This window comes from Ursus maritimus, unplaced genomic scaffold (assembly GCF_017311325.1).
Source record: "Ursus maritimus isolate PB19 unplaced genomic scaffold, ASM1731132v1 scaffold_29, whole genome shotgun sequence".
Classification (NCBI taxonomy): Eukaryota; Metazoa; Chordata; class Mammalia; order Carnivora; family Ursidae; genus Ursus; species Ursus maritimus.
In genome coordinates, this window is record NW_024425452.1 from 6,332,268 (window position 1) to 6,355,185 (window position 22,918).

The 22,918-nt window shown below is 46.9% G+C and overlaps 1 protein-coding gene across 1 annotated transcript in view; it reads right to left on the reverse strand.

Moving 5' to 3' along the window:
- Positions 1 to 21,625, reverse strand: part of TNFRSF21 (TNF receptor superfamily member 21) — a 69,889-nt gene extending 48,264 nt beyond the window's left edge. Inside the window, exons 1-2 of the mRNA XM_040643565.1 lie at positions 21,124 to 21,625; positions 545 to 1,193 (exon numbers count right to left, since the gene is read on the reverse strand). Coding sequence (XP_040499499.1) covers positions 545 to 1,193; positions 21,124 to 21,210 — 736 coding nt within the window. The 5' untranslated portion in view covers positions 21,211 to 21,625. The remainder of the gene's footprint in view (positions 1 to 544; positions 1,194 to 21,123) is intronic.
- Positions 21,626 to 22,918: the final 1,293 nt, after the last annotated feature.

Sequence of the window (22,918 nt, forward strand, 5' to 3'; positions counted from 1 at the left end):
TATAACAGGTACAAACTTGTTCATTTCCCAAAGCTTCTAACTTTCTTTCCTCTTTTTTGCCCCACCATGGTTCCAATATTTATCCCTCCCTTCCGGGCATCATGGTATTTTCTCCTCTTCTCCTTCCTTCTTTCCCTCTGGCTGTGTCTATCCAGGATTGATTCCATGTTGGAAAGCTCTGAATCTGGAAGGAACCTTGAACATCTAAATCACTCACGTATTTGACAAGTTTGAAATCAAGGCCTGAAGAAGTGACTTACATAAGGCCACGCACTGTCCTTATTTCTCACCGTTCTTTCTTTTTAAGCTTGTTGCAACCTAGTTTTTAGATATTTGATTCCCCCCAACAGAAAATCTGAGTCTAAATGTTTCTAATACATCCAAAGAAGACAGATTAAATGAGCCACGAAATGAAGGCCCCTTCTTCAAGGGGTGAATTTGGAATATACAAAATGGAGGAAACATCCTTGGTACAAGCCCATTTTTGGTAGTTCCACTGGGCTCAAAGACTTTCTCAAATTAATAACACATGAGGTTAAGTTACCTTTGGGAACATAAGTGGAGGAAGGGACTTCATGGGATTCCGTGTGCTCCGGGTGTGAAAAGATGGCTGTGCCAGGGGCAGGTGAGGTCGTGCTGGAGGATGGAAGTGTGCCACAGACATTGTCTGCTTCCTTGGTCCCCGGCTTGATCACCGCCAGGTTCTGACTCAGACAGTCTGTGTATGCTTTGCATTTCATCACACTAGAAGGCACATCAGAGAAGGTACCCCGAGCACACTGCTTACACCGCACGTCCTCGGTCTCTGTCCCTTTCTTCCGCACACCCCAACCCACGGGACACACCGTATGGGGGGCGCAGGTACCATTAAACTGGAACATGCCAGGTGGGCAAGCACATTCTCGGTCCGTCAAGGCAGCACAAGGTAATTTCTCAACCATCGGCCATGGGCATGGCTGACTACAGTCATGGCATTTCTCTATGCCATTCTCATGCCTGGTAAAGGTCCCCACAGGGCAACTGGTACAGACACGCAGGCTAGTGTTGGTACAGTGCTCAGACACATAGGTTCCTGCCGGACACTTGTCACAGGTTAGCACCTGGCCGGTGGCACGGTCAACATGGCGGTATTTGCCAACGAGATTTGGGGCCTTCGGTCCTGGCTGAGCGGTGGTGGCGCTAAGGAATCCGAGCTGAAAGAAATAAAAGGGGAGGGAAAAGGAACAAAAACGAAGAAGGGGTTACACAGGGACAGAGAGGAAAGGACGGAATACTCCCACCACCACCCCCATTTCAGATCTGACCAGAACCGCAACCTCTTAATGCTACTAGAGTGACACTGTAGAAAGAGAGAAAGACCCCGATTCCATCCGGGGCCTGACCTACTAGCTACGAAGCTTTGGTTTTGTTGCGTGACCTTTGCCTCAACTTCCTTTTTTTCTATTAAAAAAGCTGACAATCCTGCTCAAATCGATTATAAAAATCAATGGAGAGTATGAGCATGTAAGCACTTTGTTGTTCATTTTCAAAATGCTACATAGAGGTGCCTGGCTAGCTCAGTTGGTAGAGCAGGTGACCCTTGATCTCAGGGTCATGAGTTCAAGCCCCATGTTGGGGATGTAGAGCTTACTTAAAAAAAAAATTTTTTTTCCTCAAATTTAAATTTTTTTTTAAAAAACCTGCATAGAAGTGAAAAATCCTAATGCAAGAAGAAAATAACTTGCCGAACAGCTTTCTTCCTTCCCATGATGCAAATGTTAAGTTGCCATTTCTTAGTAGCAGGACAAAGCAATGGAGAAGTAGAATGGCTTATGTTCTAGCCGCTTCTGCTAGAGCACCAGATTACCCACATGGAGTTACCTGATAATGCTGGAGTTTTTCAAAGCTTTTGTCTATGCAAAGCCAAACATCTTTTGGTTTTGGTTTTGGTTTTGGTTTATTTGCAAAACAGAGACAGGCCCTTGGCATTCTTAATTTGCTTTAAGCAACAGAGTTGATGCGTTTAGAGGTATATCCTGTTTGTTTAGCCTCTAAAGGCCATGGTCACTGGAGCATGGGCCTGCAGACACCTAGGAGGTCCAAGCACAAAGCTGGGCCCAGCAGAGACTCAACACAGGTGAATTTAATTCATAGGACAGAAACTTCACCCAGCTAGACAGCATTTTATACTACTTGGGAAAAAGGAAATTATATTTGTGATGGTAAATCCTGAGGTCCTTCAGGGCAGAGGGATTAAGAAAGAATATTGAGAGAGAGCTTTTCTGCATGAATGAAGATTGAGAGGTTCCAATGAGGAAGTTTCCATGGCCTTCTACAAAATGGAGAATGGTTATGTGTTCAGAAAATAGAGGCCGGCCCAAACTACCAGATGCCCGCCAGGACAAGTTCCTTCTAAATGGGTACCTGGAACTAAGAAAATAAAACAAGAATCTCTTCAAACATTGATCAGAGTTCCTGTCTCCTTAGTGCCTTGAAAGTTAACGCAAGATTCGGTTCCCCTCCATCTCAAAATTTAACGATTTGAATCGGAAGTATCTGCCTTGAAGTCCCTCACTCTACCCAGAGCTGCCTCCCATTAAGCAACAATATTGAAAACAAACTTCTGGCTTGTGAGAATCTATTCATCTTTTCCTTAATAGGAGACACACAAAAAAGGGCTAGTGGTTGATTTTTCTCAGTAAGAAACTTAATGGCATCTTGGACTGAAGAGAAAGAAATCTCCTGTTTGATAATGGTAAATTCTGCACTATCTCCCCTTTTTGGTTTCTGGCTTCCTTTCCTTTTTCTTGGTCCTCCTATTTGCAAAATGAGCCCAGCCACCCTCTTCTGTGCCTGCCAGGTGTTATGAGATGGGGGGCAGAGAGCCAGCCACCCCCATCACGTGGAGCACAGGTTCCATGTGGCAAGTACCTGAGGACAAATCTCTCCCAGTCTCCTTGATGCTAAGGACCCACCCAAGGGGTTGCAAAAGCAGCTCTGCTCTGTATTTCTCCAAGTTCCTTTACATCTAGTTTCTAAGTGCAAAAGCACTTTTAGATGGCCACAGGGTTCTGGAATTTGAAAGATGTATATAAATAACCTAAATGGCAGGTTATGACACTTGTGCAAACGAGTTAAAAGCAGAGAAGGTAACAGGAGATCTGGCCAGAGGGCGATGGTTGGGAACAAACATCCCCCTGCTGGGCCTCGGGCTCTGAGTCGGCCCCCCCTACCTGTGCAGGGAGGTTGGGCAGCCAGCCAGGCACACACCCCCAGGCGGCTCTGCAGAACAGGCACTGGGGGGGAGGGGTGGCGAATAGCACTGTACGTGTGTGTGCACGCGTGCACATGTGTGTGTGTGTGTGTGTGTGTTTGCAAGCACACACTCATCCAGGCATAAGGTTGGGGCTTGTCTTCCTACAGTTTCACTTCTCTCCCCAGGGCACATACTCGTTGGGGATCCATCAGCCCCCTGACTACCGAATTACCAGAGGTCCCCCCAGCAGCACACAAAACCCGTCTCCAAATCCCATGGCGCCCACACTCTGCCCCACTCATTAGGTAGATTTTTCAGCTCTTGGTTCATTTAAGAGAACCGATCAAGTGTCTCACTAAAGCAAGGCTCGGGGCTCTTTAACTGCATCATACTAAGCAGCGCACTTGAGACAACGTGGCTCCATAAATGGACCTTTCGTCACCTCATGTTGCAGGAGGCAATTCCAGCTCCTACACACAGAGTTAACAAAGATGCCTCAGGATCTCACCTGGACTGAACACTAGAAATGAGATTTGTGCAAAAACTAGGCATTATGAGTGCACCGGACAAATATTTATTGAAGACCTACTACGTGTATACAAGGCACTATGCCACAGGCTGACAACAGAGCCTAGTGAACTCTATTCCAGCCCCACGGAGTACATTCTAAAGCAGGACAGAAACACCTAATTACATCAGGAATTACTTAATTAGAATTGAGATTACTGCTGAGGAGAAACACAAGAGTCCTGAGAGGGGGAGGTTACCAGGTGCTTCCCCGCTGAGGGATGTTACAGAGGCGTTCACAGCCGTTCTGAAGGACAGAGAAGCAGAATGTAATTCTGGGCGGGTGGGAAGGGACGGCGGATTGGGCAGAGGGAGCCCCACAGCAAAAATTGGAAGCACAATGAAGCTTAGCTCAGGAACGAAGAAGTTTATGGGGCTCTCCCTCAAATGCAACATGGCGGCCATAGTTAAATGTGGAGAGGCTCCGCATTTTGATTCTAATCCAAAACGCAATGAGAAGTCACCCTTCGTTTGTAGGGGGTGGAGGGGAAGGGGCATACAATGAGAAGTCACCCTTCGTTTGTATGGGGTGGAGGGGAAGGGGCATACAAACACATGTGTGAATAAAAAAGTTAACTGGCAGCAGAGCAGAAGATGAAAGTGGTTGGGGGGAGAGTGGATGGAAATCCCCACTTAGAAGGTGAAAGTCAGGGGTGGCTTGGATTAAGGGGGTGGCCGTGGAAAGAGAAGACGGCAACAGATTTGAGAGGTCAGGGCAGCTAGATTTGGTGAATGATTACCTATGGAAGGAAAAAAAGGAAAAAATCAATCATCTTCACATTGGACTCAAGAGAGCACAGGATTCAACACTGTTCTCGAGGGTACCCCTCGAGCCGGGAGGGTGCACCTGTGGGCCCATGGCAGGGTCAGGAGGTAGGGCTCCGAACTCCCCATTTCTGCCTCAAACACAGCAGCTCCAATTTACCAATTTGCTAAGGGGGAGGGGTGAGGGGGGAAAGGTACAATTCGTTTGAAGAAAGGGTTACTCCTAAAATAATTTTGAAAATCACTGTGCTCGAGGGACCTCTAAGATCTCCCCCAATTCCCAAGTTCATGGCAAAACCAATCTGAGCTACAAAGCTGGAGGACCTGCTCCTTGGGCTCTTGATCATCACCGAACTGTCCTGAAGGGAAGAGGGGGCAACACCCCTTTCTCTTAACTGAGAACAGGTGGCACCTGAGAACTTATTTTCCTAAAGGCTTCTCGTTGCCTGAAGGCTGGTGACCTAACTAGAGCTTTTCCCGCTAGCCTGATGGCAAGTCCCCGGTTTCTAAGAAAATTGAAATGATGTAAACCTTATCCCCCAAGACAGTTCTGGGGGTGAAGCAATGGGCAGTGGAGAAGGGGTGAATCAAGTTCAAAAAACAATATTTAGGGGCGCCTGGGTGGCGCAGTCATTAAGCGTCTGCCTTCAGCTCAGGGCGTGATCCCGGCGTGATGGGATCGAGCCCCACATCAGGCTCCTCCGCTATGAGCCTGCTTCTTCCTCTCCCCCTCCCCCTGCTTGTGTTCCCTCTCTCACTGGCTGTTTCTATCTCTGTCAAATAAATAAATAAATAAATCTTTAAAAAAAAAAAAAAAACAATATTTAAGAATGTTCCCAGGGCACTTGCGTGGCTCAGTCCGTTAAGCGTCCAACTCTTGATTTCGTCTCACGTTGTGAGATCAAGCCCCATGTTGGGCTCCATGCTCAGCACAGAGTCTGCTTGTCCCTCTCCCTCTGCTCCTCTCCCTGCTTGCTCTCACGCTCGCTCTCAAATAAATAAATAAATACAAATCTTTTTTAAAAAATGTTCCCTACAAAATGTAAAAACAAGTTTAGATGATACCTAAAAGCAAAAGTTAGGAAGACACCAAAATCAGGAGACACAGTCATTGAAAACTTCGAGAGAGGGAAGCAGAGCGCTTGAGGCTGGTTCCACCAGATCAAGATTTTTAATTCTCTCATTTGCACAGAGGCAGAAAAACTAAATCAGAGGTTCCCTCCAAAGCCTCAGGCTTCAAACACAGCATCGAAGAAGTTACCTGGGAAGCTTTTTATAAAAAAAAAAAAAAAAACTCACATCTCCAGTCCCATCACTTGAGCCTACTGTGGGTCTGCAATAGAGGCAGCAATGTGTTTTGTTCTTAAGCTTTCCAAGTGATTCCGATGCACTGGCCAAGTTTTGTTCCCCCACCCCCGCCCCGAACTAAGGCAGGACCCCTCTGGCTCTCATCTTCCCTGATTCTAAGAACTCCTTTGGAGAACCCCAGTTCCAATGTCAGAGTCCCTCCCTCTACCTCCTATCCAACCCGCTACTTTTTTTGTTTTGTTTTACAACAAAAATAAACCTTCTTGTAACAATTCCAACAATTACAAAATAGAGTAAAATGTTTAAGTCTCTACCTAAACACACTCATCCTCAGAGAAACTCACAGGTAATTTCGGTTCGTATCTTCCCAGACCCTCTTCTCAGCTTTCACACATACTACATACACATGAACTTCGAGCTGGCTGTTTCCGTTACTGTTGGCTTTGTTTTGTCTCACATACCGAAAAGGGACAGACCATACAAACTGTTCTGTGATTTGTTTTTGTTCATCACTGAAATCTTTCCATGTCAGAACACACAGACTACTTTATTCCTTATAATGGCCCAAGTTCTCTTCAACAGGATGGATACATTGTAACTTAGGGATTTTTTCCTACCGAGAACATGTGAGTAGCCTCCTTATCCATGTGTCAGGGTATTCATGCATTCTTCTGCATTCCATATTCCCCTCCTTGCCTTCCTACTCAACACCCCAGTTTCCCTTTTCTGTCTTTTCCACCCCCAAATGGCAGATACAACCATACTGCTTTCAGTCTTTCGAGAACCACTTTCTTCAATGGACAAAAGAAGTCTTTATATAACCCATAACTTGGAAGCTCTCACTCACACCCCTCTTCCCTATCAATATGAATCTACTATATTAGTGTTCTCAGCCTGTGGGAGGACCAGACCTGAATAAGAAAGAATACTTGGGCAAAGATTTAGAAAACAGAAGACGTGTTTTTGTCCAGGCTCTGCCTTAAAATCAGTTCGACCTTGTCTTACTTGCATGTAAAATTAGTATGTTGGACTAGGTCATACTGAACTCTAACCTTTGAGGTGCCTGCAACTATCGGTCCATTCCACCTTCCCCATGAAGGCTTTACAATGACTCCTAGACACCCAGATTCCAAGCAGATGAGCAAACTCTTCATCACATTTCCTGTTTCTGTTCTTCATTTCAGGACCTAATTACATCTTGCTGGTAATGTTTGTTGATGGCCTCACAGGTGCATATATTTATCTTCCCATAATGATTATAAGCAGCTCAAGGCCAGGGACAACCACATAGATTGCATTTCCTTCTTTGCTCAACCACCTCAATAATGAAGACCACGGAAACCATAAACAAAGCAGCCTCTGAGCCAGGGGTCAGCAAATGAAATCCCACATTCCACTTATTCTTATAAATAAGCTTTATTGGAATTCAGCCATTCATTTAGGTATTGCCCATAGTACCCTTCACACTGTAATGGCAGAGGTGGGTAGCTGCAAAAGAGACCATATGGCCCACAGATTTAAAATATTTACTATCTGGCACTGTACAGAAAAAAAAAAAGCGCCAGCCAATACCTGCTCTGAGCCGTCCAAGAAAATGTCAAAAAAAAAAAAAAAATGCAGGGATCAGGGGGCCCATTCACAGGAACCCTCAGACCTCCTCTGGAGTCTAGCAATGAGTACTGAGCTCTTGGCTCCCTTTATTGACATTCCAACTCGCACACCAAATCTGATCCTTTTATCCCCTCTTAAAACTCAATGGCTTCGCATAGGACCTGGGATGAAATGCGAACTCTTTTCACAGAGATCAGACTTCCAGCGAAAGATCCTCCCTGACCTCCTCTTCCTAACTTAAAACGGGTTTCACATACTCCCGTCCCTTGTCTTCCTGTATGACTACCACAGTTTTGTAGCTGTACATTCATCGGTGTAGTCTATTTTACATACTGATGCTATCCAAGCCCCCCAGGCCAGTACCTGACTCGTGATATACCTGACAAGTGTTTGTTGATTGAATGAACAGATTGGCAGACCATAAATAATCAGAAGCAACAAATTCGAGGGGGATGGTAGAAGAGATTGCTGGAGCACAGGTATAAGAGCAAGTGTGAGAAAGACCAAAAAGCCTCTGCAATGTAGCCATAATAATTCAAGGGATAGAAGCTGTCTGGCACCCTTCAGTGGAAGGGCAAACAGTGCGTTTCACCTCCAAAGACCCGAAAGCCCCATCACTGTTTTAACAAAACCATAACTGGTTTACAAGAATTATGCTCAGCATGGTGCTTCCGATGACAAGTGCATGTAATGAAGAATTTAAAACCTCCCCCCCATCTTATAAAAAAAAAATGACACTAATTTGATACTTGAAATTGTTAGAAGTATAATGAGATTATGCTTCAGAAGTCATCTATGTTCCATCCTGGTTTAAACTTCAGTTATTTGGAAAATTTCATCTATCCAGGACACTGTTTTCACCGACAATAATGAATGAACTACCAAATATCAGTGTATCATCCCAAAGTGCACAGGATGAAGGAGGGCTATAACTGCTTGTTGAGTAACCAAAAGGTAAACCCCAGGACAAAGCAAATTTTGAAAGAAGGAAGAAGTAGCTCTAAAACGACCAGCTATAAAGGCCTCCAAGTCTTCCACACTCACCTTGGTGGCCCATGTCACACTGGTCCTGTTGTCATTTCTCCTCTAGGGCATTGGGATGGGACTGAAGCACCCAGACGGGCAAACACCTGTCAGATTGCTGATGCCTATTTATCTGTAACGATTCTCATCCCATGACCTCATCCTTCAAACAAATGGGAAAAAAATTCCCTGCAGTTTACGAGTACAGCACATTTATGCCCTTCTTGTTCTGTATCAAATTACAATAATTTTGTACGGAAAATGAGTAAACTCAAGGGCAGTGATAAACTTGTGTCTATTCCTAATGGGCAAGCAAGAAGACGGACTGTGAGTTTGCTACAGAAAATGTCTAATGGTGCATAAAACTAATATTTTAAGAGGGATCTCAGTTACTGTGATAAGATAAGGCAAAGATAAGGCAAAGCAAATTATTCCGGAGACAGTGGCCATAAATATGCCAGCTGATGATCAAAAGGCAACAGCCAGGCAAAGCGAGGGACCCCCAGAATTTCCGACCATTTTATTATGAGAATCACGTTAAATTTACAATAACAAGACCCCGACTGCTGGGAGTTCTCCATACTTGAAGGGAAAAAAGAACGGTCTAAAAAGGAAAACTCCAAGGGTAAAGCTTCCACAAAACACAGATGGAACTGTTCCTAGGTATGTTATATAAATGTGGTCAGCTCTTGCATTTCCTATTATCTTCCCTGACTTAAAAAAGTCTTCTGTTGCTAAGGCAAAAGCAGGGACTGCTGTTAATGCCGGAGAATATAAAGAACGCCAAGGCTAGAATGTGCTGACTCCGGGACTGGAAGGAGACAAGCTCGGGGCACACTGGGAAAAGGAAAAAAACAGGCTCGACTTAACCCAGATGCTGTCTTCCCTGGAACCGGCAACGCAGAGTAGCATGCGCACTCGGCCCTGAGTCCTCGGACCACAAACTTCATCTCCTCCCTTCCACGCCCACGGCTACTTCTGTAAGCTAAGACCCCCGCCTGCCTGGAGAAGCTACGTTATAAACAAGACAGTGATAAAGGTTTAGGGGGAAACACTCTGCTGTGCTCACTGAGAATTTCCAGAATCTGCATATAAACCAAGGCAAAGCTAACACCACCAGCCAGCACAGCAGTTCCGCCAAGAAAGCATCAACAAAACCTATTTTAGCCTGGCGTGTGCTCAGCACGCTCCGCTCTCCCAGGTCCTAGCTGGGCGATCTTGGCGAGTGACCCAACCGGTGTCTCCATTTCCTCGTCAGCAGAGTGTAGATAATGGTAATACCCACCCTCCTAAGATTGTTTTCAGAATTGTTAAGACAGATCAAGCAGGTGGGACATGAGTGACCCAAGACCCCCAAATAGTTTAGTTACTTGAATGATCACTCCTTCTATGTTAATATTAATATGTTAGGGGCGCCTGGGTGGCACAGCGGTTAAGCGCCTGCCTTCGGCTCAGGGCGTGATCCAGGCGTTCTGGGATCGAGCCCCACATCAGGCTCTTCAGCTATGAGCCTGCTTCTTCCTCTCCCACTCCCCCTGCTTGTGTTCCCTCTCTCGCTGGCTGTCTCTATCTCTGTCAAATAAATAAATAAAATCTTTAAAAAAATATATGTTAATATTACTATAGTTTAGCTTCACTCCCTGAGGATCAGGCAATCTTTTTTTTTAAGATTAGTTTTTTATTTGGGGGGGAGAGGGAGAGAGAGAAAGAGGAAGACTCCCCACTGAACAGGGAGCCCAAGTGGAATCTCGATTCCAGGACCTGGCGATCATGACCTGAGCCAAAGGCAGACCCTTAACCGACTGAGCCATGCAGGCGCCCAGGATTAGACAATCTTTTAAAACACCCCGATTAAAATGCCACTGTCCAGTTCCCGAGAAGTGTATGACAGACTCCAGATTTTAAACATCCTGAAACATCCCCTACTAGACCTGGAGCATTCTACGGAACAAAAAACACAACCAAAATACAGACTGACGATGAATTAAAAGATAAACAAAGGCCAACCAACATTTCAAAAAAGGCTAAACAAGGCGCCTGGGCGGCACAGTCAGGCAACCGACTCTTGATCTCAGCTCAGGTCACGATCTCAGGGTCATGGGATCAAGCCCTCCCACCGGCTCTGCACTCAGTGTGGAGTCTACTTGTCCTTCTCCCTTTGTCCGCCCTCCCAGTCCCTCTCCCTCTCTCAAATAAATAAATAAATAAATAAATAAAATCCTCAAAAAAAGGCTTAGCGTATCAACACCACGCAGCAAATGACAAAGCACAAGGGAGAAGAAAGGATTTCCTATTAACAAAGTGCACTTTAGACAAATGGAGCAGAATTTCAGCAAGCACTTTCTGGAATGATTCTCCCTGACCGAGTCTCACAGGATGCCGAGGACCTCGGGTACGAAACACCAGCGCACAAACTCCCGCCAGTTGCCTGCTTTTTTATAGCCCGCAGGCTAAGAATGACTTTCACATTTTAAATAGTTGCAGCAGGGGGTGGGAATCAAAGGAAGAATAAAATTTTGTGACACGTGAAAATTTGAAATTCAGATTTCAGCGTCCACAAAGTAAGATTTAGTGGAACGCAGCCACACCCCTTCTTTTAGGTACTTACGCTCAGAGCTGCGAAGTACAAAGGCGGAGTTGAGTAGTTTCCACGGAGACCACACGGCCTGCAAAGCCGAAAATACTATCTAGCTCTTTACAGATAAAGTTTACCACGCCCTGGCCTACAAGTCGAGGAGATGCTCCTGATGGCAGCCCTCATGGAGGCACAATTAATACTCGCCTGCGGACGGCTCCAGGAGGCCCAGCAGGAGGGCTGCAGAAAACAGTGACTTGGTGGAGTCTGGCATTTCCCAAAACATATTTGTCCATACAATCCTTTACTCATGCAAGATGTATGAACACCCTGCAAAACACACACGGATGCAGTTTCCACCACCAACACGGTGCTGAAGTCCAGAAAAGTCAACAAACCCGCAACATACAGATACAAAATTCAAAGTAACAGGAATAGTTTACTTTGGCCCTCGGTACAGAGATCAATTTCTGCCTATTAAAATAGAACCAATGGCAACAAAAAAGAAGACACAAAAAAGAAGAGGTTTAAGAACGTTAACCTAAATTTTTGTTATTAAATGTAGCATGAAAACTAGAATATAAAAAGGTATGCGAGGGGCGCCGGGGTGGCTCCATGCATTAAGCGGCTGCCTCTTGATTTCAGCACAAGTCTTGAGCTCAGGGCCGTGAGTTTAAGCCCCATGTTGGGCTCCAAGCTGGGTGTGGAACCTACTTTAAAAAAAAATGTATGCCATACACAGCTTTATTGAGCCGGAGGACGACATGAGTAATTACAAAGGTAATTTTCACATGGATAAACTTAGGACATCCTTAGCAACTCCTGAAATGCACATGTGCACAACCAAGGACCCTTACATATCTATATTAAAGCAGCATAAATAAATGAAAATGATAAACTCCAATGTTGGCAGCCTTGTGGGGTAGAAGGCACATTTATAGTTTCCTGGTGGCACTCTAAATTAATTCGGTCTTTCTAAAGACAATCTGGCAACGTGCTGCTAGAGCCATAAAACCATTCATTCATTTCCTGTGACCCAGCAATCCACTTTGGGCAATATACCCCAAATATACCTCACTTCTGGGAACAACCCAAAAGGAAAAAGAGCCATTGATCTGTACAGAGACAACTTCATCAGGGCTGCTGGCTGGCAAAACAATGACGACAGCCCAAGTGTGCGACGACAGCCCAAGTGTGCGACGACAGCCCAAGTGTGCGACGTGTGCGGCGACATCAGGATGGCTCCACACACTGCCCACCCAGAGGAGACAGGGGGCTTGGCGGGCCGCAAGCTTGAACTGCAGGAATCACAGGCACCTCAGACTTACTAACACACCCCCAAACTTTGGGGCCTCCGACCCGCCTCACCCCGCCCCAGCTTTGCCCTTCGAAGTCGTCAGACCACCAAAGACTCCGCTCAGGAACCAGGGAGTCAGCCCTGACTACTGAGTGAAAGTGGTCATGCTTTCCTTCCACTCCTGCCCTCTCACATCTCACCGGCGGTAGATCTTCTTTAAAAATCTTTAAAATCTATAGTAATCCCCATCTTCACTGCCACTGCCCCCCGGAACGATCGGCTCCCCCCACCCTGACCTAACTGCAAAAGAATCCAACTGGCCTCCTGCATCTCTACTTCCCCTTTCGAATCCATTCTCCACAGAACTGCCAGAGTGATCTTTAAAAAAAAAAAAAAAATCTCATTAAAACCATATTACAGGGGCGCCTGGGTGGCTCAGTTGGTTAAGCATCTGCCTTCAGCTCAGGTCATGATCCCAGGGTGGTGGGACTGAGTCCCCACATCAGGCTCCTTGCTCAGTGGGGAGCCCGCTTCTCCCTCTGCCTGCCGCTCCCCATGCTTGTGCTCTGTCAAATAAATAAATAAAATCTTTTAAAAAAATAAAAATAAAACCATATTATAACCTTGCCTACAATTGTATGCCTAGCAACACTCTGACACGGTCAGACCTTTAAAGGGCTTGTCCAATCCGGCCCCTGCCTGCCTGCGCAACCTCAATCCACACCCCCTTTGCCCGCATTCGCTGAGCTCCAACCACAGTGGCCTTCTTTCTACCCTCTGAGCACATAGGCTCTTTCCTACCTCTGGCCCACTGTACATGCTGTTCCTTCACACTGGTATACTCTTCCTTCTGCTCTTCTAAAACATCACTCTTTCTCCCATCCCCAATGAACTATTAACTCCAAAACGGAAGGCCCACGAGTAGCCTTTTACTATCATATACCCAAAGTCTAGCAATGCCTGACATTTTGCAATGTAATTTAGCAATGCACCAGAAACATTTATTAAATGAATGAAGAACTATAAATATATCTCTGTAAGATATAATAGCTACATAAAGAAAAGCAGAATACAAGCAAGTACACACACATTAGTTTTAACTGTACATAAATGTTGCACACTGCCAAAGAATAAAAATGAATTGGGAAGAGAAATCCATATCCACTAGGTTCTTCTAGTTGGCAATTCGCTTGAGGTGAAAATATTCTTTGTTAATAACTCAAATATCCTTCAGTTGTAGTTCAAAGTATTGAGATGTGGCTCAGGACCCAACTACCCTTTAACCTATCTAGAATGAATGAACAGTTAGTTTAGAGCAAGATCCTTCTGGAATTCATTCAACAATCCTTTATTGCTTAACTACTATGTGTCAGGGCATTAAACCAAAAACACAAAGATGAATAAATAGCACATTGTATGTTGTCTTTAAGAACCTGAAATGGGGATAACAACATTGGCCCTGAACATTCCAAATGAGGAATGAAGCACACCCAAACCTTGTCTAATTTGGTATTTTTTTCCTGGACCAGATACACAAGATTCAAACCAAAGAGAGCGGGGCCATGGACTCCTAGAAGTTAAGGAAGAGCAAGGAGTGAATAATAACCAGTTAAATTATTCCAGAAACCTGTCACCATGGGCCTCTGAATCTTCTCCATCCCCCGCCCCCATTTCTCTTAATTCTGGTTACGCTGACCTGGCCATACCTAGTAGGAAGTCAGATAATGGTCTCGTCTCATGAGTTCTTTGGGAAAGCAGAAGTCCATCCTCTTTCCCCGAACCAAAGATTAAAATTTCTTCTCACTCTTTGCCTTTCTTTAATCTACTCAGCATGTGCAATCTAGGAAGAGACAAGTTTAAAAGGCTGCTTACGAGAATGCGAAAAAGTGAGTGGGATAAACCACACACAAAAACATGACTTATGGGACCACGCATATCGGCGCATTAAACCACTTTCTATGAGACCCAAAAAGTGAACGAAGTAAATAGTAATAACAGATGATGCAAACCTATGCCCTAATCCTATACAAATAATCAGGCTGGCAGCAAAGAAAACCCGACCCCAGTCCTCAAGTTCTCAGGAGAAGTGAGTGAAAACTCCTTGCTAAGCAGAACCCATGTCACACTGTTACTCACTAAGCAAATATTTGTCAAAATGACCCGAGTAGCAGGAAAGCAAAGCATCCATTCCCTATTTTTAACATTTCAATTTGCAAGAGGATCTTTCCATCTTACCCATGGCACCATTGCCCGTCAGAGTCACACCATAGGAAAATGCTTGCCACGACTCCACACCCTCGGCTTTCAATCGCACACGCAGGTTGCTCTCACTTTATAATCGGCTCCTCTGGCTAAACTTCCAAGCGCCATCATGGAGCCAAACTGCTTCCCAGGAAGAAAGGGAATGTTCAGCTCTCAGGTAAAATCTTTCCCTTAACAAGACACAAAATTCCAGGGGCGCCTGGGTAGCTCCTTCGGTAAAGCATCTGCCTTAGGCTCAGGTCATGATCCCTGAGCCCCTGGGGATCAAGACCGCATCAGACTCGCTGTGCCTGCTTCTCCCTCTCCCTTTGCCCCTCCCCCTGCTTGTGCTCTCTTTCTATCTCAAATAAATAGATAAGAAAGAAAGAAAGAAAGAAAGAAAGAAAGAAAGAAAGAAAGAAAGAAAATTCCAGTAAATTAAGGTCACTTGTCCCCTACCCACATCTTGGCAGAAAAAAAGCTGTGTGTATCAAGCCACTCGGACCCAGATGTGAATCATCTCTCTGGAAGCTGCCAACTGCTTGACCATAACTTCTCTTACACCTCAAACCCTCATCTATAAAATGGGGCGAATGCTACCACATCGTGTACTTGAAAGATTTACTGAGATCATTTGTAGACGGTATTCAACACAATGCCAGGGGTAAGTAATCAATAGAAGCTTAGTAATTCAATATAAATGATCAATATTAACAGCCACTAATATTCCTCCCCTCTGGGCTCTCAGTGGTGAAGCCCTCTTGAATTCACAGCGGCTCTCATTTGATTCCAGGACTCACGGTCGCACCCCCCCCAACTCCTAAATCCACTAAACTCCTGTTTTGTCTCCCAAAACAGATCTGCATACAGCTCCAAGCAGCTGCTCCGCACGCCATTCTGGGGGCAGAAGAGCAAAGGGAAAATTGTGTGAAGATCGGAGAATGAGCCTGGCTATGACTTCGCTTACGGAGACCCCTCTCCTTTATGTTGTTTTGGTTTTGATCTTTAGTTTAGAACTAAGCCCTAGAGGGGTGCCTGGGTGGCACGGCGGTTAAGCGTCTGCCTTCGGCTCAGGGCGTGATCCTGGCGTTGTGGGATCGAGCCCCACATCGGGCTCCTCCGCTGTGAGCCTGCTTCTTCCTCTCCCACTCCCCCTGCTTGTGTTCCCTCTCTCGCTGGCTGTCTCTCTCTCTGTTAAATAAATAAATAAAATCTTAAAAAAAAAAAAAAAGAACAAAGCCCTAGACAGGATTTTCAAATCTTCTAAAGAGGAGATGGGGCTACATACAGCTCAGGGCCCTGCCTCCTCACCTACACCAGCCCCACCCCACCCTGCCTGAGGTCCCTCTGAGTAAACTCTCCCACCACTGCAAGCATCTGTCTCTACAAGGCCATGTGCTGACATCTGTGGAAAAAAAATCCAGACAGCCAGAATCCAGGAAGAAATGCACCGCTCCTGGCGGACTTTCCACCTCTCAAGAAGAATGAGGTCAACAGCCTCAATATCAGCTTTGAATCAACAGCCCGAATAGTAGTGCGCCCCACCTCTCTGTAGCCCCAAGGTGAGCACACACTCCCTGACATCTGCCAGGTTCCTCCCTGGTTATAACCTCTGCCGGGCTCCTCTCCCCTGGACTCAGGCTGGAAATGAGAGCTGGTAGGAAAGCCAGATGGCAGCATACAAGCCAATTTAGGATTCTTGTTTATTTTTTGGTATTTGACAAATACAAACACTGGGGCAAGGCCTGTATTTATTCATGATCTGCAGCCCCTTCCTAAAAAAAAAAAATCAAAGCTCAATAGCCACTATCCCAGCGGCGACAAAGCCCAGTGTCTTCACACTAAAGGGAGATTCAATTTGGGGGAACAAGTTGACTCCTATTAAGGCTTCTGTCTTCATTCCATCAAACACATGTATCTGCGCCTGATGGGCCAGACTGAACGCTTCAGACGGTCATCGGGCACAAGCCCAAAGGCGATGACATACCCGGGGCTCCTCCTGTCACAGAAGAGCAAGCATCTGAGTTTTCCAGGAAGTTGCCAGTGACCTGGCCTCCCCGGAATCTGCCAGGCCTGTTTGGGGGAAGAAGGCCAACAGCGTTCAGCGCTTACTGGAAAACATACATTGCCATTTATGCGGTAAAAAGTCACTCAATTCATCCTGGCTCCTGAATAGCCTGGCGACGCATCGGACCATTTCCCAGCATCAATCAATCAATCAATCAATCAATCAAGTTTCCTTAAGCCAATTATGCTTTATAAAGGGCCGGTGGGGTACAAAACCAATTTGCAGCTTGTCTATGGAGTGACCGAAGAAGCTGTACCCCTCATCTTCAGAGATGGAGTCAAAGGTACAGCTCAAGTGTGCTGTCTCCACATCCTCATCCACAAGGCGCAAGTACACAGACCACCTGTTACTTAGGCCACGCCTCCTTGCCTCGATCCAATAAGGCGCACCTGGAGAAGGCGCCTTCCGCAACCTGTCCTGGAAAATAGGGCGTTAACTGTTCGGACCACATCCAGCTTGGCAGCCTTTGTGCAAATGCGGCCACACTAAAATATATACTTTAGCTGGCTGATGGATCCACGTCTATGTAGTCTCGGGGTTTTTCTCAATATAAGGTAGTATAGTATACATTCCATTACAAGGAATTTGTTTTTCTTGCTGGTTAGGTTTGCTTGTGTATTTTATTTATACTGGAGGTCTCTCTGTTTGTTTTGGGCTGAACCTGAGGCAGATACAGCCACACGCCTTTAGAAACAGTTCAGATCGAGAAAGCTCGATCCTCTACTATACATTTTGAGATCAGGGATGGAGATTCATGGGGTAAGTCAGAAATCCTGCATTCCAGGACATGTCCGCCCTCCCTATTCTGAGTGTAAGTGGCTCTCCCTACCAATGCTAATGTATGTTACTCTGAGACTTGTGAAGGTTTTTCTTCTGCTGGCTTTCAAACTGGCTAAACTAGCCCAAAGTTACTTTAAGCAGTTTAAAGACTTTAACATCAACCACATTTTGTGTATTACTTTGAATACATTCATCCCCTGATTCCATAGCAGCTCAAGAAACCCAGCCCTCACTCCTGATAGCCAGGTACGTTTTACATACCATAAAAACTGTACCTGTGGGGCAAGATCCAAATCCTAATTCATCCCTGGGCTCCCACCGCCTCGTACAGTGTCCCTCTCAGAGCAGGCGCTCAGTGTAGGTTTGCGACATGGAACCTTATCCACTATGGTTCCCTTCTCTTCTGACTGCCTCACTACCAACACTCCATGGGTCCAGGCAAAACAAGCTCCCCGAGGGCAAGAGACGTCTCTGAATGTGTCCTGTCGTGCTGGACAAGCCCTTCTGGGCCATTTCTTAACACTGGCACAAACTTAAAGGCTTCCCTTATCTTCCCTCCAGACTTTTGGCCTGAACACATAACATTTTATCTTTCTGTTTGTGGTTTACTTCCCAGTATCATGCAGACACTTCAACTCATCAGAAACAGAAGTACAAGGAGCAAGAACGCTTTCTTCCAAAGGCACTCATGTAATTCTTATAATATTCTGCAACAAACCAAACCACCAGTCTCAACTTTGCTCCAGGGAGCCTTCTCTGTTGCTACATTTCATCCTCTAGCAATTCGGAGTTGTGAAATAGGTAATGTGGCACAGGAGGGAGCAAGGGCATGAGCTGAGGAGTCAGGCGCCCCCAGCTCCCGGCCTGAGCGCCACCAGTGGCGAGCTGTGAGGTCGGGGACAAACCAGTGAAGTTTGCCCAGCCTACATCTTCTCATCTGTAAAATGGAGATAACACCTTCCTGCTTCACAGAGATGTTGGGAATAAATGAGACACTGTATATAAAGCATCTGACACACACACACACACACACACACACACATATATATAACTATGACATTATATGTTTATATACATGTGACATTATATATATATGACATTATATGTTTATATACATGTGACATTATATATATGACATTATATGTTTATATACATGTGACATTATATATATATGACATTATATGTTAGGCATCATATGTTTCTTAAAGCTTATTAAAGCCATATGAAAGTTCTCTTTCATACAGTTATCCGGTCATCCCAAGAAAAAAAAAAGTGTCAAAAATGATGACAATAACAAATATTGGCACAAAAAAGGAGATACTTGAAAAACAACAGTACCTAAGCCATTATAAACAGGACACTTTCTTGAGTTTATTTTTTTTTAATCTAACCGCAATATATGGGTAGGGCACTAACTTTCCCACTTCCTGCCCCCCCCCCAACTGTTCTGAGCACCTGCTGTGTTTAGCTGGGCTCCAGTGCCTGGTGTCGGTCATTTCCACATGGCTAAGAATCCCAATGGGATAAATAAGCCTTATACCAATATCGTGAGAGCATCATTTTACACATAAGTAGTGTCTACCCTGAGGAATGGAGCTTGCAGACTGGGGATGGAAAAAAGGAAAAGACATTGCCTCCCCACCCTGGTTCCGGATTACAGCGAAGTCCCTGGTGCTCCCTGGTACACCCTCTCCATCACTCTTCAGGACGACAGGATCAACCCCAAGCCATTCCATGGACTGAAGTAGAGCCCTTCTATGAGTTAACCAGGAGAAGACGGATTCTTATTTTAGTTAACAACTTGAGACTGCTTCTAAGCTCCATTACAAATTTCATTTTTTTTTAAAAGACAGCCAAACCTAAATTCTCAGGTCTTTAGTGGCAAATCCAGTGCACAATTTTTAGATAAACTGACTTTAATGATTTAACAAAAGGAACTGAGATCTTTCTCAGTTGGTTAAAGCAACCTACACTTTCATTACATGGAGACCTTACTTTTAAACACCTACCTATCTCATGTTCAATTGTAAAATGAATGAAGTATCACACTAACTTAAGATTTAATCTAGGAGTGGACTCTGTAGGGCATGTAATAATCAGATATGTTGGAGGGACGGGATGGGCATGGGGGTGGGGGGTAGACTAGTAGATGGAAGGAGGAAACTCGAGGATTGATTTAACTCCACTGATGTTAGGGTCAGTGTTCCGTAGACTGAAATGGCTTTTTCTACACACCAACACTATCAATCCAGGTTCAGGGCTGGAAGAGACCCCTCCTTACTGCTCAGCAGCCCCCACACTTGTTTGGAGGGTACAGATCTTGATTTTGCCATTACTATAAATGGGCGGAAAAGACTTTTTGAAAGAAGACTCATTATAAATGCTAACAGCACCAAACTTTTCTTCAGTGTCTCTTTCCCCCTTAAAACCCACACTCACACAGGGAACCAGAGCGCCTGTAGGATGAATTCCCAGGCCATAGCAACTGCAATGCCCTGAGATCTAAGAGATCTTGGCTGACCAGGCATTAAGCCCTTTTTGGGAAGGAGACAGCAAGCCTGCCTTTCCCTTACACAGCCCTGCCGTGAAAATAGGCTGTTGTCTTTTGTTTTCGTTTGGGTTTCAGCTAAGAATCTGTCCTCCCTGCAGAGACAAAAAGATAGGCATGCGAAGCTTATGGTGGCTCAAGGGTTAGCTCTCAAATTTTCTTCCACCTAACTCGGCCCCTCCCCTCTAACTTTTGGAAAGGGGAAGGGATCTGGGGGAAGTTGGGGATAAGTTTTTGGGTCAAGGGTGGTTTCAGGCTTTGACCAGGTAAGTGAGGGAGGACGAGGTATGGGGCACGCCTTGGAGCTGAATGCAGCTTGGGTGCTGAAGAACGAACCCGCTCCACTTTGCAGGGTCACCTGCCTCGCCACAGGTAAACGAGGGATCGGAAAGACTGGAGAAATTCATCTTCCTTTATGTAGCTCCCTCTCCCCCTCCCCCCACTCAAGTGCCAGCGTGCTGGCTGGCTGGGAGCCGGCGCTTTGGAGGCGCCTGAGAGTGGGTCGAAGGGTTCTTTTTTTGGCCTACAGAAACTGGGACCCACCCGAGCCAAGGAGGCGAGGTGGGGGAGGGGCTTCGCGCCCTGCTGGGGAATGCACCGCGCGGACGCACCCGGGTCCCCGGCGGCCGGCGCGCACCGGTACCGCTCTCCCACTGCGGTAGCATCCCGACATGACACTGCAGCTGCAACAAAGCGGCGGCCGCCGCCAGCCCTCGGCGCCCCGCACCGCAGCCCAGGCCCCACACCACGCGGAGTGGGCAGCGGCCGGTGGCTGTGGGGGTGCGTGGAGGGGGGTGGGGGCACCAGGGGTCCGAGGAGAGGGGAAAGCCCTGAAATGCGCAGGAAGCCGGGTGGCCACCTCTAGCGCCTCCTCCAGCGCAGCCAGACTGCAAGAAACACAGTTCGCCTCCGTTCCTGAGTTCCCGGCTGAGCCCGGTGGCTCCCCCAAACGACCCGGGTACCTTCCCCTGCTTGCAAGCCCCCCAACCCAGCCTGGTCGACCCCGCGCCTCCCGCAGCCCCGGCCGGTGGACCCGCCCCGCTCCCGGAGAGCGGCGCCTTCGGCTCCGGCGCGGCCGCCGCCCCCGGTCCCCCAGCGCGCTCACCAGGAGAAGGGAGCCCGCGATCATCGTAGCTCTGGCGACGCGGCTGCAGGAGGCGAGGGCGGTGCTGCTGCTCGCGGAGGTCCCCATGGCTGAGCCCGGGGCTCGCAGGGGCGCCCGGGGCGCGTGGCCCCCCGGCAGCTGGAGTCGGCGGCTGCTTCTGTCCAGCGCCGCATCCACCGCCGCCTCCCGGGCCGGGAGCCCATCTACCTCCAACACCCCATGTGCACTGCGGCAGCCGGGCAGCCGGGCAGCCGAGCAGAGGAGGGAGGCGGCGAGGGAGGCTCCGGGGGCGCTCAGCACCTGCCCAGCGGCGCGGCCGCCCGGGCGGGGAGAGGCAGCGGCCGCTGCAGCCCGCGCCTCCCCGTGCTCTCCTCCGACAGCGGCTGCGGAGAACCAGGGAGGAGGGCTGGGCGCGAGAGAGCAAAGGAACAACTTCCCATAGCGAAGCCTCCAGCCACTGCCAACCACCCTCCACCGCTGCCCAGACCGGCCGGCGAGGGACTGAGTCGGGTGGCCGCCGGGCGCGGGGACACACGTGGTGGCGCCGAAGGGGCGGGGGATCGGCCCTTTGTGATGTCACCCGGGAGGAGGCCGGGCTCTTTGTGCGATCAGAACTGGGAAGGCGTTCCAGGTAGAGCGAGGAGGGAGAGGGTGCCCCTTGGCGTTGGCTGAAGAAATTGCAGCTGCTTATTGACCCAGGGAAACCGCTGCGGAGGTATGCACCCCTGACCCAAATTTACTTATTTTTTCTAAGATGATTCTAAGTAAATTATTTCTGCGACAGGCGCCGTTCTGCTGTTTTTGACAGTGATTAAAAACAGCCAAAGACCATGGAACATATAGATCAACTGCGTGCCAAAAGTATACGGGACTTGGTTCTCAAACCTGGCTGCGCTTTAGAATAACCTAGAGAGTTGAAAACATATGTATGTATGAATGGTCCCACCCCAGAGACTCTGATTTAATGGAAAACGGGGTGTGGCCCGGGCATTGGGATTTTCAAAGGTTCTCCAGGTGATTTTTCGGATGGAGCAAAGTTTGAAAACTTCTAGGCTAATGAATGCAGTTAAGGAAGTCCAGACTAAGGGTTCCAAACTCAGAGTCGGTGGAGTTGGTTGCGTCCGTGGGTGGTCTTTGAGAAGCCTCGGAAATCCTTGAAATGTGTGGGCAGTTGCATCTTCCTAATTAAGGATCCAGTGTTTTGAATCTGATTATCACAGAGATTTAAAAAAAAAATTCTTCCCCCCAAAAAGCATTACAATATTTGAGTTGAGTTTCAAATGCCTTTGTGGGCTGTGGGTGGGTGGAAAGGAAGGTAGCACGCTGCTTCAGAAGTAAGAAAACCAGAACGTGATCCTGGCTGGTTGACATCTCCTACATTTCTGAACGTGAGCTAGGACCTGGCATCCCCTTCGTTTCACCTGCAGGGAGTCAGTCCCCTGACCATGACCACCGTGTGTGGGACAGTGGTGTTCGTCATCTGGCTGCTGACAGTTCACAGTATGCTATATTGAAATTACCACTTTCACCATGTCAGCCCACCACTTCCTGTGAGCCCTGGTGGTGCTGGGCTTACCGTAGGTTTCCTCTATTTCAATATGAACACACTTTCTCAATTACCTGCTTCAAGAAGCACTACCAGTACTCCTGGGTACTCTATAAAATGCAAGTGTGAACTATTAATTTTCTGATGAATATATTTTGTGTTGGCCTTTGTTCTGTGCATACTTCAAAAATGATAAAAAAATATGAACATTCATTCCAATCTCTTATTTCAAACATCTATTAGGAAAGA